Here is an 18,449-nt window from a genome sequence, read left to right as displayed (position 1 = left end):
TTGCCATATCTACACTATAGCTAATGTGCTAACGACAATAAAGCCTTGAATTGAATTTCTGCAGGTTACAGCACCACAAAGCAGCAACTAACTGTGTCTCAGGGCAGGAATATCTTCAGAGACGTGAACCCAGTGTATAACAGCAGTGTGTGTGTGTGTGTCTCAGGTGGTACCACGGTCACCTCTCAGGGCCCAATGCAGAGAAGCTGCTGTGTGTGCGGGACGACCCGGGGACCTTCCTGGTCAGAGAGTCTCTGTCCAAACCTGGAGACTTCGTCCTGTCGGTGCTGACGGAGGAGACGAGCAAGACGGGAACCAAGAGGGTGTCCCACATCAAGATCATGTGTCAGGTAGGGGAGAGTGTGTGTGTGTGTGTGTGTGTGTGTGTGTGTGTGTGTGTGTGTGTGTGTGTGTGTGTGTGTGTGTGTGTGTGTGTGTGTGTGTGTGTGTGTGTGTGTGTGTGTGTGTGTGTGTGTGTGTGTGTGTGTGTGTGTGTGTGTGTGTGTGTTGCGCGTGTGCGTGTGTGGTTAAGTGTGTAACCAGGTACTGGTTGGAGACGTATGGGGGTTTTCAAAATCGTATTTAAGTAAAATGTTTAGCCAAAAATGTTTCAGTACAGCACAGTGCCGCATCATAAAACATTTCATGGGTTTTTAAATGTCAAAAGTAGCTAAAAGTACACTATTTTCCTCCAAAATGTAGTAGAATATAAAATATATAATGGAAATACTCAACAGTGTGTGTGTGTGTGTGTGTGTGTGTGTGTGTGTGTGTGTGTGTGTGTGTGTGTGTTCCATGCAAGATAACGGGTGCATGGAAATAGGGTTTGACATCATGTGAAATACTGCAGGGTATTCCCACAGTTGTGTAGTACACTCTGAAATGTGTACTCAGTTCCCTGTCTTATGCAATACAATACTTTTTCTCATATTTCAACTCTATTGGTTATAAATGTCAGGCCCAGTTTTACTTTGTATAAACAAACATATCAACGTTTCAAACACCACAAGAAAAACTAAAACTAAGACATTCATTTTTAGTTAAAGCATGTCACGATAGAATAATCCAAATGTTTCCATTAAAACCAGTAAAAGTGGGGAAGAAATACAAGTGCAATAAAATAATCCAAAAGTAAAAACCCTATTAATAAAAGTAAGACAGAATAAAACAAATACTATAAAATAATGCAAATAAATGAATAAATCAAATAATAAAAAAGTGGGAAATATTCTAACTATTTTGTTTAAAAATATGTTTTCTGCTGTCATTTAAAAATATCGACCACATTTGCCTCGAATTTGAATAAAAGCTGCCTTCTAAATTAAATTTTTGAGTACTTTCTGAATATTTAAAGAGCCTGATGTTGACGACCTTTGGCCTCGCTCAGGACATGAAACGATAAAGAATCTGTGATATTAGATTTTCACCAGTAACTCTTATCAAATGTGTGGTTATGATGTTCGCAGCAGGTCACACAGCCGTCCTCTGAAACTCATTTCCATAGATTGCGTCTTTCCGTCAGCACCAGGGCTTTTGCATTTTGTTTATTTGAACCCGTCGTCGGAAACACCGCTCAGACGTCATTTAAATGGAAGCCATTGTTTGTGTGCGGCGCCGAGGTGCCGCAGATTATCCTGAAATTAGCTGAGCGATCACAAACGGCTTTTCATGAGCGTGTGGAGAAGATTAGGTCAGTTTCCAAACCGTACTCAGCTCTAAGCAAATACATCAGTAAACGTGTGTTTTACACAACGCACATTCATTTTATCAGCAGTAAAACTCTTTAATTATTGGATTGATGTGTTGGATAGAAGTCAATCACAATCAAACTCACTATGTATTAAATACTTTAAGTGTTGGCTGAAAGTCTGTGTCACAAAACGCTCTATTATATTATTTTTAATTCATTTACATCTTGATAAAAAGCACAAATTGTGGGTTTTCTTATTTTATTGAAGCACCCTTGTTTTTTCTCTTTTGAACTTTATTACTAACATAACCAGTTTATGTATCCCTATAATGGCTTAAAGTATTTTTTAACTTGACATGTAGTACAATTGAAGTCTTTACTTATGTATTGTTTATCTGCACTTACTTTATCTGTATTATTGTGTTATTTCCTCCTGCCTAACGACTGTGGATCTTAAATAGCACTTTTTCCAGCTCCAGCGTTTATAACTGTCATCTGTTCCAATCAAATCAACGTATACATAGATGTGTGTGTTCCCTGACTAGTCATGTGTTCCGTGTGTGTGCAGAACGACAGGTACACAGTGGGCGGTTCAGAGATGTTCGACACGCTCACAGACCTGGTGGAGTTTTACAAACGTAAAGGCATCGAGGAGATCTCCGGGAACTGGGTGCATCTCAAACAGGTGCATATTTTCCGAATGATAAAACAGATGTCAGAATGAGAGTGAGCGCCAGTCCGCTGTGAAACAACCGCAAACAGGTCATTTATTTCAGCAGCGCACGGATAGGAAACGTTGCTCACAGCTCTGTTGACCTACTGAAGGTGGTGTTGTGTTATTCATTAGATGTTTCCCTCGCTCAAGCTCAGAGTCAAATCCGCTTTATTACCATTTTTTAGACCGTACTGCCAAGAACACAAGATTTAATTTACATAACAGTGTGTGTATGTGTGTCCATGTATGGTAATATGGCTTGTGGTGCAGTGGCGGGGGAGCACAGGTTCAAACCCCACTGCAGTCAGCATGTCGTTGTGAGACACTTCACCCAAAGTGCTCCTGTGGGGATTGCCCACAGTATTGAGTGTGTAAGTCGCTTTGGATAAAAGCGTCTAACAAGTGACATGTAATGTAATGTAATATATATATTTGTAATCTCGACCTATTTTGACCATACATGTACTTTGTTAGATATACCATCACATTTTGTTATATGCAGTATACATACAAATATCTGTGCCTTGAATCCTAAACATAGTCATTAGAAAAATAACCCAAGTAATTACTAAAAGTATATTCTTTATGTTAATAAAAAATAGATAAATAATAATAAAGAATAAATAAAAACAGCCCAGGTAATTACAAAAAGTATCGTCTTTGTGTTAATAAAAGATAGATGAAGAATAATAAAGAATAAATAAAAACAGCCCAGGTAATTAATACATATTTTTTGTGAATAATCACATTAAAGTTGAGTTGGTCTCTCTCTCTCTCTCATTCAAACTCCAAGAAGCTTTATTGGCATGAGCAGTATTTTTCAAAGCACATTTGTACAAAGTGGTATAACAGTGGACCTTTAAACAGCCATGTTAATAACAATAATATGTGATGTGAAATAAGATAAACAATCTGAACATGCTCTGTCTCTTCCCCTCTCTGCAGCCGTATTTCTCCACCCGGGTGAACGCGGCAGACATCGACAGCCGGGTGAAGCAGCTGGACCTGACGCAGCAGCCGCAGGAGGGCGAGAAGACCAAGGCCGGATTCTGGGAGGAGTTTGACGTAAGATTTGACCCCAGCCTTAGTCATGTTTCCTATAGATAGATAGATAGATATAATCCTTTATTGCCATTATACAGGTTCAATGAGATGAGTAGAGCTACTCCTTTTTTTAAGGTGAAGAAATACAAAAAAACAAACGAGACGTACAACATTGATGCTTTTGACTGTGATACAAGAACCACAGTAGTGCTCTGAAGTGGGGGAAAGTAAAGTATGCTTCAGACTTTTTAGGACAGATTGAGTGTGTATAAAGTCACTTCCTGACTTCAGGGACTGTGGAGGACTACAGGTGCAATGCTACCATCGTGTGGCGGTGGAGATTGCGTAATAAGTCACAGCAGGATTTGAGTAAAGGGTGCACTGGAAGAGAAATGATACTTAAAACACTACATAACAAACCAGAATGACATTAAATTAAAGAGCTACTTTTATACCTTATTTTACTATTTATTAAATGCAGGTGGTGTTGACTACTTTCCTAAACTAGAATATTGTTGACTAGATGTTTTTCTCATTAATTAGCCTACAAAATGTCAGATTATTGTAAAAAAAAAAGGCTAATCGTTACTTCATTTTTTTGCTAGAGTGGTCCAAAATGTAAAGACGTTTAGTTAATGATACAAGACATTTATCAAAACAACAACAACGCCTCAAAATCACGATGTTTCTGACAAAGGACTGATCCATTAATTGCTTAACTGTCTAATCTTCAGTGTGGACACTTTACACTATTGGTAGTTGCTGAGTCATAGTTTGATTTGAATGGAATACTGTCATATATGTTCCTCTCTTATATACTAATGGCAAACAATTAGTATAAAATACACATACTATATATTATTAGTAACAATTTAGGGCACACTTAGTGTAATACAGTCGTCTCTTTGTCCCGCCAGGCTCTTCAAAAGTTCGAGGCGAAGGTGAAGAAGAGCCGAGAGGAGGGTCAGAGGCCAGAAAACAAGAGCAAAAACAGATACAAGAATATTCTTCCCTGTGAGTTTCAATCATTTAATCTTCCTCATTAACCAAATCTCATGAGACGTTTTGATCGCTGACATTAACCAATTGTTCCTCTTCTTTAACCAAGTCAACGAGACCCGGGTCGCCCTGCAGGACATGGACTCCGAGGTCGTGGGTTCAGATTACATCAACGCCAACTACGTGAAAGTAAGTCTCAAAATAACACAAAAAACGACAAAATCCCAACAACAATAATCCTCAGAAATGTTTACTATTCTTTCAAATTAAAAGTCAACTTTATTGTCAATCTTTCAGTTTGTGTGTAGAGACAGTGAGATCAAAATACCGTTTCCCACAATCCTTTATTCCTGTATTTGTTGTTGTTTTCACCCAGAACAAACTGTCGGAGAGCAGCAAACCTAAAGTTTACATCGCCACCCAGGGTTGCCTAGCAACAACTGTCAACGATTTCTGGCAGATGGTGTGGCAGGAGAACACCAGGGTGATCGTCATGACAACACGAGAGGTCGAGAAAGGCCGGGTCAGTATTAAGGGTTTTTACATGATGTGTCTTTTCTGAATTACTGACAGCGTTTATATTTTTCCCAGATTCCACCCAGGTGTCGGATCTCTTGAAAATCATTTGAACTGAAAGCATGAAACGCTAAAAAGGCCCAAATATCTGGTTGATATTTAATAAGGGAAATCCCTTCCTTAAAGGAGGGGTAGGTAAGTTTGAGAAACCGGCTCGAGATACACTTTTTGTTATATCCCATGGAATGCTCTTAACATCCCGATAGCAATGAATATCTGAAGTGCTTTGACAAAAAATCCATAAAAACACATCATCAGTGGAAGCCGTGGGGCTGTAAAAAGCACGACCAATCATCTGAGCCGGCCCGGCTAAAGTAACTGGATGGCCTACCTGCCTGTCAGCCTTCCATCTGTGCACAAACTTATCTCGTGCCCTCATTGGTCATGTGCGCGCTCGTGTGTGTTTTCCCGCTGTGTATTTTCAAATTCTAGCGCACTCGAGCTGGTTTCTCCAAAATTACCTACCCCACTTTTAAAGGTCCCACATCATGGCCATTTCTACTGATCATAATTCCATTGTTGAGGTCTACTAGAATAGATTTAAATTGTCAATTTTCCAAAATCACATTGGTTTCTCACAGCATCTCTGTATAGTATGTGTATTCACTCTCTGTCCTAAACGGCTTGTTGGAGCTCCTGCCCCCCCCCCCCCCCCCCCCCCCCCCCTGTGAGCCCAGTGTGCTCTGATTGGTTCGGGACGTTGCGAGGCTCGTTGCTTCGAGGAGCGGACAGGTTTCCGGGTCCGCGATACAGCGAAACTGAGCACACACAAACACTCACAGCCGAAGTAAAAACAATAAGTGTGGCTTGATATTGAGTAAGAAAAAGGTTTATAACGCTGTGAGAATGGGTCTGCGAGCATTTCTCCGCGATCCCAACTCGTCTATTACCAGCGTTCAGGGAGCTCTATGCAAGTCAATGGGACTCCCTGTTAGTTAGCCAAGGGATCCTGGTGTGTGAGGAGCTCCGCGGATTGGTCCATTTGGGCCAATCCGGTCATTTGTTGTTGATTTGGGTGTTCACACGTCAGAGAACCCAGGAGGCAAACAATGGAAAATGAGAAATCTCCAACGAGGCGTTCTGGGGCAGCAGACAGGTCTTCTCTGTGTTAGAGTTTTACTCCCTACAGGGTGTACTTTGAGGGTTTTGACTCTGCAGACCGTTTACATGCAGAAAAACCTTCGTAACACAAGGGGACGGGTAATAACCGGAAAAGCATGACATGGGACCTTTAAGTCACGCATGTTTTGGAAACATACTCCTATCGAACACTGTTGTATTTTATGGAGTATGCAGCACACTGTAAATATAAATCCCAGCCTACGTCACTGCAATGGCTTCCATCATCTTTTGATATTTAGATCAAATGGCTCTCATTGTTGTTACTAGTTGCAGTTTTCCTTATTGTTGTAGGTGACATTTCTTTTTAAGAATGAACCGGCAGATGATATAAATAAATCAGAGCTGATCTGATTTCAGTTTTATCTTTCTGAACACTTTTTTACTCAGGGTCCTTAGTTGAGAGAACCTATTCCCTTTACAATAATCAGTGTGTGTCATGGTGAGCTTGGGCAACATATTAAAACACACAAAGTTCCAAAAATAAGAAAGACAACATTACATTACATCTACATTAGTACAAGAGGTTCCGATTAAGAAATTATACAAATATGCAAAGCGTTCAAAATAATCCACAAAAACCCTCAAACAACATTTCCCTGGAGATATGTTAGAATTGACTTTATATATTCTTTATTTTGTGTGCAGAATAAATGTGTGCCGTATTGGCCCGACCTTCAGAGCGCTAAGGAGTACGGCTCCTTCCTGGTGACCTTGACTTCAGAGAGAGAAGCGACAGATTACAAGATCAGAGTTTTGGAGATCGCTCTTGTGAACAAGGTAACCTCAAAACACCCTCTTTGATTTCAAAGTCAACTTTATTGTCAATCTTTCAGTTTGTGTGTACAGACAGAGAGGTCGAAATACAGTTCCCCACAATCCCGAATACAAAAACAAATATGTATATACCTATATATCAAAGACACATTTATACATATGCACACATTAAGACCTAAATAAAAGCACAACAATCAATATATACAAAAGTAACAGTCACTTCAATATCTTTGGGAATGTACATTAGTGCAAGACTGTCTGGTGCTGGATTTGAGTGCTTGATAATCGTAACCCCATAATGTTTTCCTCTCCCAGCCGAATGTTTCCCGCACCATCTGGCACTACCAGTACATGAGCTGGCCGGACCACGGCGTCCCTCAGGAGCCCGGCGGCGTCCTCAGTTTCCTCGGTCAGGTGAACTCCAAACAGGAAGTCTACCCCGACGCTGGACCCATGGTCATCCACTGCAGGTGCGACTCACCTGGGGAGAGAAGAGCATCACAAGGCTTTTATCGTCATTTGTGCATAGCTACAGTGTAGTTATGACAATGACAATCTTAGGTCACAGGCTCCTCCAACAGTGTAACCCGATAAAACAGATAATAGTGCAAGTAAATATAATATAGATATACAGGTATATATATACGTATACACTGCTCATTGTGGAGAGGTTTTTAGCAGAGAACTCGCTGCTATCATTCCCTTAATCACCTTGCGTTAATACTTCTTATTTCTAGCAAGTTGACATTTTTCTGATCAAATTTGTTTTAATCAATCCAACATAATAATAATCCATCCATCCATCTTCTCCCGCTTATCCGTGGTCGGGTCGCGGGGGTATCAGTTCCAGCAGAGAGCCCCAAACTTTCTTTTCCCTGGCGACATCAACCAGCTCTGACTGGGGGATCCCAAGGCGCTCCCAGGCCAGCGAAGAGATATAATCCCTCCACCTGGTCCTAGGTCTACCCCTTGGTCTCTTCCCAGCTGGACGTGCCTGGAACACCTCCCTAGGGAGGCGCCCAGGTGGCATCCTAACTAGGTGCCCGAACCACCTCAACTGGCTCCTTTCGACGCGAAGGAGGAGCGGCTCAACTCCGAGTCCCTCCCTGATGACCGAACTTCTCACCTTATCCCTAAGGGAGACACCAGCCACCCTGCGGAGAAAACCCATCTCGGCCGCTTGTATCCGCGATCTCGTTCTTTCGGTTTATAATAATAATAATAAAGCTTTATTTATATAGCACTTTTCATACAACACATGCAGCTCAAAGTGCTTTACAAAATGACACATCACAAGTTAAAACAAACAACAAGAAATTCCCCTCAGATTACTTGTTAAGAACTTTAAAAGGTACATGCAGCAAAATATAACATTTGATCAGGTTAATGGACACAAGGAGGTAAGATGTCTGATAATAACAATAGAATAAAATAATGGTTTCTCTCTGACAGGTAAGACAGTCGATGCAACAATATCAAATGTGAAATATAAAACCCCATAAAACAAAGTGAACATATAGGTACAACAGAAATACAAATAAGAAGACCAACGTAAAAAATCATCCAATCAAGTTGAACTATTAAGAAATTATGTTAATTAGCGCCTGTCAGCAAGATTATTTCATTCATTAATACAAACTACTCGTGGTGAACAAAATCAAAATTGCTGTATGTAAAAAATGTGCAGGTGGACAATTACAGACAGAGATACATTATGACTTGGTTTAGGATTTGAAACTCAAAGTGTAGGATTGGGACTTACCTAAGGTTTAAGTGCAGAGACATAAGGCCTTGGTCACACCTCTGGCATTCTTTCATGTAAAGGTTTTGCAGGAGATCACCATGTGTTTCCCAGATGTTGGTTTATTCATGTCGGGTCACACTCTGTGTCAGGAAGGTCGTAAATCCTCAAACTTCAGATGTGTGACGTGCTGGAAAGACATCTGTACTGGTGTCATGTTGTGAAAAACGACACAGAACTAAGTGAACGATAAGTGAGTTGATAACCCTTAGAGAAGATTAAAATGATTCTGACCGGGTGACGACATTACCTATTGACGCAGCAACCACTGTAAGTTATATTCTTGTTTAATTAGACTTCTCTGTTTCATTTATTCTACTCTGTATAATTGTTCTGTAGTTATTGTAGCTAAAACGGCTAAATCGCTTTTGAGAGATTTTAAATCTCAGATCTGCTCAGGCGAAACCTGCTTCACAGGTCTCAGCTCTCAATCCTGCATTATAATATAGGCAGGGCCAGTCTATTGATTGCGTGAAGTACAACCGCGTGACTCATCTTTCACCTAAAAAAGCATTTAAATACCGCATTTAAAATCTGATGAACTCAGTGTACATCTGACCGGGTGACGACATTTCCTATTGACGCAGCAACCACTTTAAGTTATATTCTTGTTTAATTAGACTTCTCTGTTTCATTTATTCTACTCTGTATAATTGTTCTGTAGTTATTGTAGCTAAAACGGCTAAATCGCTTTTGAGAGATTTTAAATCTCAGATCTGCTCAGGCGAAACCTGCTTCACAGGTCTCAGCTCTCAATCCTGCATTATAATATAGGCAGGGCCAGTCTATTGATTGCGTGAAGTACAACCGCGTGACTCAGTCATCTTTCACCTAAAAAAGCATTTAAATACCGCATTTAAAATCTGATGAACTCAGTGTACATCTGACCGGGTGACGACATTACCTATTGACGCAGCAACCACTGTAAGTTATATTCTTGTTTAATTAGACTTCTCTGTTTCATTTATTCTACTCTGTATAATTGTTCTGTAGTTATTGTAGCTAAAACGGCTAAATCGCTTTTGAGAGATTTTAAATCTCAGATCTGCTCAGGCGAAACCTGCTTCACAGGTCTCAGCTCTCAATCTTGCATTATAATATAGGCAGGGCCAGTCTATTGTCGCCCATCAGCTGTAGATAGTTAACTAATTAGAGGGGCGTGCCCCTACAGCTGTGAGAACTCAGCAATCAGGCGTCCATTTTAGGTAGCTCTTTCCTGGAGCGTCAGCTTAAGCGTCAGACAGCCAAAGACTGACAAAGACATTGGAGTCCTGCGGGAGTAAGACTGACAAAGACATTGGAGTCCTACGGGAGTCACGAGGGAGGCAAAGAGGAGGCAAATCCTACTCTGATTGAGCTGGTGTCTTATTTCTCTTTTCTTTAGTTTTCTAGCCCCTCATGCTATAATCATGTGTATTTTCTCCATTCCTGTTCATGTGTCTTCTCGCAATTATCACTGGCCCCGTGTATCTCCTAATCGATATAACCGGCCTGCTCTCGTCTATCCCACGTGCTCCACTGAGATCCAACATCTAGTTTCAGGTGGCCTGTGGAATTGCCAGTCAGCTGTTCCTAAGGCTGACTTCATCTCTGGCTACGCCTCCCTGCAATCTCTGGATTTCCTTGCTCTCACTGAGACCTGGATTACTCCATCCAACACATCCACCCCAGCAGCTCTCTCCACTGCATATTCCTTCTCCCATACACCCAGACCCACTGGCAGAGGAGGTGGCACTGGTCTCCTGCTCTCTCCCAAATGGAGCTTTTCCCTCTTCAAGCTACCTAACTTCACTCCTTCCACCTTTGAATTCCATGCCGTCACAGTAACCCATCCTATACAGTTAACCATTGTTGTTCTCTACCGTCCACCAGGCGCCTTGGGGGACTTCTTGGAGGAATTAGATAATCTCCTCTCACTCATCCCTGAAACTGGCCCTCCCGCTGTACTTCTCGGAGACTTCAACCTCCAGACGGGGAAGATAGACGAACTAACATCCCTGTTAACCGCCTTTGCTTTCTCACTGTCTCCGTCCCCACTGACTCATAAAGCTGGCAATGTCCTTGATCTCATATTCTCAAGGAACTGCACTACTTCTAACCTCTCTGTAAACCCGCTCCACACATCCGATCACTTCTTCATTTCATTCTCTCTACCCCTTTCCAAACATAACAAACTAATCTCTTCTCATCCTGCACTTTTCCGCCGTAACCTTCGCTCCCTCTCCTCCTCTACCTTTGCCTCGTCGGTGCTCTCAGCCCTCCCTTCCTCTGACTCGTTCCAACTCCTGCCTTCAAACTCTGCTGCAGAATCTCTCCTCTCTACTCTCTACTCTCTCATCCACTCTGGACTCTCTCTGTCCTCTCACATCTCGGCAGGCTCGTCAGTCCCCTCCTGCTCCCTGGCTAAATGATGCACTGCGTGCTAATAGAACCGTCCTTAGGGCAGCAGAGCGGAAACGGTGGAAATCCAAACACCGTGACGACCTCCTAACCTATCAGGCTCTCCTCTCCTCTTTCTCTGCTTCGATCTCTCAGGCAAAAAGCACTTTCTTTCAAGATAAGATCCAATCTTCCTATTCCAATCCCAAAAACTATTTTCCATCTTCTCCACCCTCTTGGACCCTCCAAAAGCTCCTCCCCCCTCCTCACTTCTGTCAAGCGACTTTGTTACCCACTTTGAAAAAAAGGTTGATGATATTCGCTCTTCTTTTTCTGACTCACCTTTACTCACCGCTGGGTCACCAGACCCTCCTTCCACCAACACACTAACCTCCTTTTCCCCTCTCTCTCCAAGTGAGGTTCTTACCCTCATTACCTCTGCCCGCCCTACCACCTGTCCTCTGGACCCTATCCCTTCAAACCTCCTTCAGACTATCGCTCCTGATATTCTACCGTTTCTCACCCATTTCATCAACACTTCTCTAACTTCTGGTCACTTTCCAAACAGTCTCAAGGAGGCAAGAGTAAACCCTCTCCTAAAGAAACCTACTCTCAACCCGTCTGATGTTATAAACTACAGGCCTGTCTCTCTCCTCCCGTTCCTGTCTAAATCACTTGAACGCGCTGTCTTTAAACAACTCTCCTGTTATCTCAATCAGAACAACCTTCTGGATCCGCACCAGTCTGGTTTCAAGGCAGGTCACCCCACAGAAACTGCTCTCATTGCTGTCACGGAGGAACTGCACACTGCCAAAACTGCATCCCTCTCCTCTGTCATCATCCTGTTGGACCTGTCTGCTGCATTCAACACGGTGAATCATCAGATCCTCCTTCGCACTCTCCAAAAACTTGGAGTTTCAGGCTCTGCACTTTCCCTCCTCACCTCATATCTGAAAGACCGTACCTACAGGGTGACTTGGAGAGGGTCTGAGTCCGACCCTTGTCAATTAACTACAGGGGTCCCTCAGGGCTCTGTTCTTGGTCCCCTCCTCTTCTCCCTGTACACAAACTCGCTCGGATCAGTCATTAGCCCGCATGGTTTTTCATACCACTGCTACGCTGACGACACCCAATTAATTCTGTCCTTTCCCCGCTCAGAGACCCAGGTCGTCGCACGCATCTCTGCTTGTCTAGCTGACATCTCTCAGTGGATGTTTGCTCATCACCTCAAGCTCAACCTTGACAAGACTGAACTGCTCTTCCTTCCGGGAAAAGATTGTCCCACTCTTGACCTAACAATCAACATCGGCACCTCAGTTGTTTCCCCGACTCAGACTGCAAGGAATCTGGGTGTGATCCTAGATAACAAACTGTCCTTCACTGCAAACATCGCTGCTACAACCCGTTGCTGCAGATACACGCTTTACAACATCAGGAAGATACGTCCCCAGCTGACACAGAAAGCGACGCAGGTTCTGGTCCAGGCTCTCGTCATCTCACGCCTAGACTACTGCAACTCCCTCCTGGCTGGTCTACCTGCATGTGCCATCCGACCTCTGCAGCTCATCCAGAATGCAGCGGCTCGTCTGGTCTTCAACCTACCTAAATTTTACCACACCACTCCGCTCCTCCGCTCCCTTCACTGGCTTCCGGTAACTGCTAGAATCCACTTCAAGACACTGGTACTTGCTTACCATGCTGCGAATGGATCTGGCCCTTCGTACATCCAGGACATGGTTAAACCGTACACCCCAGCGCGTGCACTACGCTCTGCATCAGCCAAACGACTCGCTGCGCCCTCGCTGCGAGGGGGACCCAAGTTCCCATCGGCAAAAACACGTGGGTTTGCTATCCTGGCTCCAAGATGGTGGAATGAGCTCCCCATTGACATCAGGACAGCAGATAGCTTGCACATCTTCCGGCGCAGACTGAAAACTCATCTCTTTCGACTCCACTTCGAGCGATAGAACTATTAACAAAGCACTTATATACTAATAAAGGACTGGCTTATCTAAACTCAGTTGAGTAGCACTTGAAATATTTTGGCTCTATGAAACCTGATGTACTTATATGATTCTGTTTTCTTCAAGGTTGTGTCTTCCTGGTCGAACGTACTTATTGTAAGTCGCTTTGGATAAAAGCGTCAGCTAAATGCAATGTAATGTAATGTAATGATTATATTCTCAGGATTAAGATTTGTAGTTGTTGAACAAAAGTGTTTGAGTCCACTTATAGTTTATCCGTATGGAATTTCCTCCGTGTGATGTGACGGATACTGAGGCGGCTTGTGCCACGTTAAACCTGTTGTTTCAATTATTACAACTCTTATTTAAGTATTTTTGGTATGTAAGCATTTTCACAAAGCTGTACAGCTGTCCCATACTTTCCCTTAACACAACTAATCCACTTTTGACATGTGACTGCTTTATAGGCATAGTTCGGATTTTTTCAAGTGGGGTTGTATGAGGCACTTATCTTCAGTGATTTACCTTCAGTAGACGGCAGTAAGCATGACCCAGTATGGAGAAACATACATGTATCAACGCAGGAACAAACTAGTGTTCTGCAGCAGCAACATTTATTTTACCCACCTATCAGTTTAACTTTATGCTATTATACGAATATTTGTATCGCTTTCCATTAGCATCAGACATTTTTTTCCACTGAGAACTGAAGTTAATATGTATGCTGTCTTCAAAGCCACCAGACTCCCCTGACAAAAACAGACATTTAACCTTGCAGGCAGATGAGATGCAGGTCCACGACTGCATAAGCCTCAGATCAACAGCTCAATTGAGGCAGAGAAAGTCCAGCAACTCCTGTGAGGCTAAATTATTGTTTTTGTCAATTGAGTCTGGTGAATTTGAAATATGAGTACTGTCTTAACACCCAGTTAAAAACATCCAAACTTACCCTTTAAATCCAGTCAGCCTCATCTGTATTTAATGATGTTCAGTTTAAGTCTTGATTTATTGATGGTAAGATGCATTAACTTGGTTTCTTCTCTGTATTTGTGCAGTGCTGGAATTGGTCGAACAGGCACGATTGTAGTGATCGACATGATCCTCGTGACCATCGACTCTATAGGTAATACCAAAATATTAGTAAATGTATTGAGTAAAAACACTGTAAATACACAGTTTATTTAGCTTTTTCTAATGTAATATATCTCTCTAGGTTTGGACTGTGAACTTGACATCCCAAAATACATCCAGATGGTGCGAGAGCAGCGCTCAGGCATGGTGCAGACGGAGGCCCAGTACAAGTTCATCTACCTGGCTTTGTCCGAGTACATTCAGACCACCAAGGCCAAAGACTGTGCCTCCATGGTGAGCTCCACAGAGAAGACACAGAGAGAGGACAAGGGAATAAATGTTTCTTGTGGCTGAACCATGGATTGATACAGAGCAAACAGGGACTCGTTCCAAGAAAAGAAAACAGAGATACATATGTCAATAGGCCTTTGCACTTTTGGCTGCTGATTTGAACGCCACAGCTGAGGAGTTTAAAGCCAGCAGAATGATACGTTATCAGAGAGGAGCTTGTGAAAGATGAACATTGACCTAGAGAGCGAAAACAACGAACCACATAATAATAAAAAAAAACCTGTCTGTGCTCGAGTAATCCTCATTTCTGTCTGTTTCTCTCTTCACCAGGAAACTGAGACAGAGTATGGAAATCTGCAACTCACCAAACACCAACCAGCGAGCAGGAAGGTCTCAAAGTGAGTGAGTGTGTGTGTGTGTGTGTGTGTGTGTGTGTGTGTGTGTGTGTGTGTGTGTGTGTGTGTGTGTGTGTGTGTGTGTGTGTGTGTGTGTGTGTGTGTGTGTGTGTGTGTGTGTGTGTGTGTGTGTGTGTGTGTGTGTGTGTGTGTGTGTGTGTGTGTGTGTGTGTGTGTGTGTGTTGTGTGTGTGTGTGTGTGTGTGTGTGTGTGTGTGTGTGTGTGTGTGTGTGTGTGTGTGTGTGTGTGTGTGTGAATTGGATGGTTTTAATACATTCACATGGCTCCTCTAAACCTCACACTGCTGCCCTACTTTCTTAGCAAAAACACAGATTCAGCCTTACAGTATATCAGCAGACAGTTTAACCTTGAAGAGAAGACACGGTGTAGACTCAACTAAACTCCACCTACGTTTAATCTTTTTTCATCCTGGGGACTAAACAGCAAAACATGTAAATGTCGCATTCATTTGAGTCACTGAAAATATGTTTTACACTATTGTAGTTTCAATAACTAAACTACTGGCAGTAAATGCAAAAAATGCAGCTAACAAGTGAACCTTTGTGTAGAATATGATTATTATATGACCTATAGAGGCTTTTCCACGGTGTATGAAAGTACCAGTACTGTGCTCTCAACAAGGAGCCCTCAGAGCAGAAGTATGTTGATCCACCACTTGAAATATCTCAAAAATGAGTACATGGGTTCACATTATCACGTTTGGTGAGTTTTTTAATTAGTGCCTTTATTGGTTAAATGTTTACTATCTAACAAAATATCTAAAGAAATGCTAGAGGGATTAGAAGAAAAGTGTGTACCGATGAAAGGTGGACCTACGAATCCATCAAAAGTGAACACAGTAGAGTTTTGTATTAGTGTTGGATGGCAATGGAGGTCAAAATCAGTCGTAACCCTGTGATTTATCGCTTTCATCTCACTGTCGGAGCTGATTGGGCATCAGATAGGCAATCGGAGTCATACATCCTTATTCACCCCACAGCAGGGAAATAAACTGTGATGAAAAGCAAAACTAAAATAGGAACCCTGAGAAAAACTGGAGTGAAAACAAGTAGCAGCATAATCAAAGTCAAAAGAAAATGTAGTAGCAGCCAGTATTGCACAATATACCTGAGCGTTTGTCTTTCTTTGTTTTATTTGCTCTTCTCTGCCCCAATGAGAGTTATAACTGTATCTGGTGTGTCTATCACACTGTGGCTCTGAATGCTCTGTATTGTTTACTCTTCTTTATTTGTGAGAAGAACTAATAACAACAAAAGGACTTTAACTTTAACTACTGTGACGCTCTGTGATAGTGGAGAAAATAAATAGTTTCTCAGTTGTGCATCAAAACGGCACCCAAGTTAATCAGTGTTGCACTTCCATAAAGACGAAGAAGTGGACATCCTGAGTTTCAGGCTTTAATTTGGCCCTATGCAATCAAGCTTCTTTATTGCAACTGAACAGTTCTCTCAAGAGCAACAGACGAGCAAACTGAACATCATGTGTACAATCTGTGAAGTGCTGCTTTAATGGCCAACAGAAGTGTTGTGGTGACCCCTGAGCTGGGACTACACTATGAACTGAGTAGTAATTAGGAGGGAAATCAAACGGCACACAATAGTGAGCCCTTCAGCCCTGCACACTGCACACTTTGACCCAGTTGGACCTCTGAATGGTGGCCTGTCAGCTTTGAGTGATTGATTCATGGTCGGCTGAGTTTTTAAATGTCTTTCATTAACCTCCCTGCGTCTTTCTATCACTTCTAACCAAGCTGTGTCCAATCATTGTTGGCCTGGTGTATACAGATATACAGGAAACATGAATCAGCTTTTTCTTCTTCCATTTTCAGAAACAAGGAGGAGCTTTACGAGAATCTGTCCAAAGGAAAGAAGGATGTGAAGAAGTCAAAATCGGACAAGAAAAGCGGCTCCGTGAAGAAGAGATAGAAAAAGGTTTTATTAATGTCATGTTGTTGTATTTATGCAGGCACTCTTTTGGTAAAGGATTTATATTTTAATAAAGACAACATAAAAAGAATTTGTGAAATTAGAGATAAGCGGTTTACATTTGGTGTGTGACATGAATGCGTTGTTGAGAATAAAGTCATGTGTGAGCAATTTGTGGTGTAAATGTCTTTCTGTATTTCAGTTATTTGAACAAACATTCTTTAATTTGTCGGATGCTTCAGGATGTATGGTTTCATTAGACTTTGTTTCATCAGCTTTTTAACAGTTGATGTTTCGTTACTTTAAGTTGCTTTAGGTTAAACGTTGTAGTCCTCTATCTTAAAGGTCCCACGTCATGGCCATTTCCACTGATCATAATTCCATTGTTGAGGTCTACTAGAATAGATTTATATTGTGCAATTTTCCAAACTCGCATTGGTTTCTCACAGCATCTCTGTATAGAATGTGTATTCACTCTCAGTCCTGAACGGCTTGTTGGAGCTCCTGCCCCCCCCCCCCCCCTCCCTGTGAGCCCAGTGTGCTCTGATTGGTCGGGACGTTGCGAGGCTCGTTGCTGCTTGCCGCTGCTGCGAGGAGCGGACATGTTTCCGGGTCCGCGATACAGCGAAACTGAGCACACACAAACACTCACAGCCGAAGTGAAAACAATAAGTGTGGCTTGATATTGAGTAAGAAAAAGGTTTATAACGCTGTGAGAATGGGTCTGCGGAGAGCGTTTCTCCGCCATCCCAACTCTACTATTACCAGCGTTCAGGGAGCTCTATGCAAGTCAATGGGACTCCCTGTTAGTTAGCCAAGGGATCCTGGTGTGTGAGGAGCTCCACGGATTGGTCCATTAGGTTCACACGTCACAGAACCCAGGAAGCAAACAATGGAAAATGAGAAATCTCCAACGAGGCGTTCTGGGGCAGCACAGACAGGTCTTTTCTGTGTTAGAGTTTTACTCGCTTCAGGGTGTACTTTGAGGGTTTGTGACTCTGCAGACCGTTTACATGCAGACAAACCTTCGTAACACACAAGGGGACGGGTAATAACCGGAAAAGCATGACATGGGCCCTTTGATATATCAAATATCTTGCTGTGAATGAATAAAGAGAAGTGCATCAGGAGCAGGAGATAAACAGAAGTGGCTTCATAATTAGGCTTTTAGAGAAGCAAAAGGTTTTCAATTCAACTGTACCTCAGGCAATTTGATGATAACAGTCAGATTTCTAATACGCTTTTACATTCAGTTCTCTTTGTGCCGCTAAACCACCCAAAAAATAAAATATATGTTTAATTTTATATGCATTTATTCTAATTTCCTTTCAGACCAGTTATTTTAATTCACCAGCCCAACCGCTCTCTCTTTCCTGCAGACTACTTTTCATTTGGAAATGTTAACCTTTCTCAAATGCTAACACCTTTAAAGGAACCCAGATAAGACTGCCGCAGTGCTTACTCAGAAGTTGATTGAGTCTTCCACCAGACAGTCTGATGTTCTTCACATCCGCATTTCAGACACCCATTTCATCCCATCAGTGTTTTTTAAACTGCTGTTTCCAAGATCAAAAATAAATCAAATGTTTTTTAAAAAAAATCTTTTAAATGCATCTGCCTCTGGGTTCTTGTGACATTGAGTCTCATGCAGGAAGTTATATAATGACAAATCCTTTTATTTT

General features: G+C 42.2%; 1 protein-coding gene across 1 annotated transcript; it reads left to right on the top strand.

Annotated features, from left to right (window-relative positions):
• Positions 1–166: 166 nt before the first annotated feature.
• ptpn6 (protein tyrosine phosphatase non-receptor type 6) lies at positions 167–16,940 on the top strand (the record flags this gene model as incomplete). Its single annotated transcript, XM_034231640.1, is given in 12 exon segments — positions 167–350; positions 2,259–2,375; positions 3,351–3,470; positions 4,367–4,463; positions 4,558–4,637; positions 4,825–4,971; positions 6,792–6,923; positions 7,236–7,390; positions 14,120–14,187; positions 14,278–14,429; positions 14,757–14,824; positions 16,671–16,940. Coding segments are annotated over 12 exon segments (1,417 nt in total), but the record flags the coding sequence as incomplete, so codon positions are not given.
• Between the last annotated feature and the right edge of the window lie 1,509 nt (positions 16,941–18,449).

This window comes from Gymnodraco acuticeps, unplaced genomic scaffold, assembly GCF_902827175.1.
Source record: "Gymnodraco acuticeps unplaced genomic scaffold, fGymAcu1.1, whole genome shotgun sequence".
Taxonomy (NCBI): domain Eukaryota; kingdom Metazoa; phylum Chordata; class Actinopteri; order Perciformes; family Bathydraconidae; genus Gymnodraco; species Gymnodraco acuticeps.
Note: the sequence above shows the minus strand (reverse complement) of the source record. Positions and strands in the feature narration are given on the sequence as shown.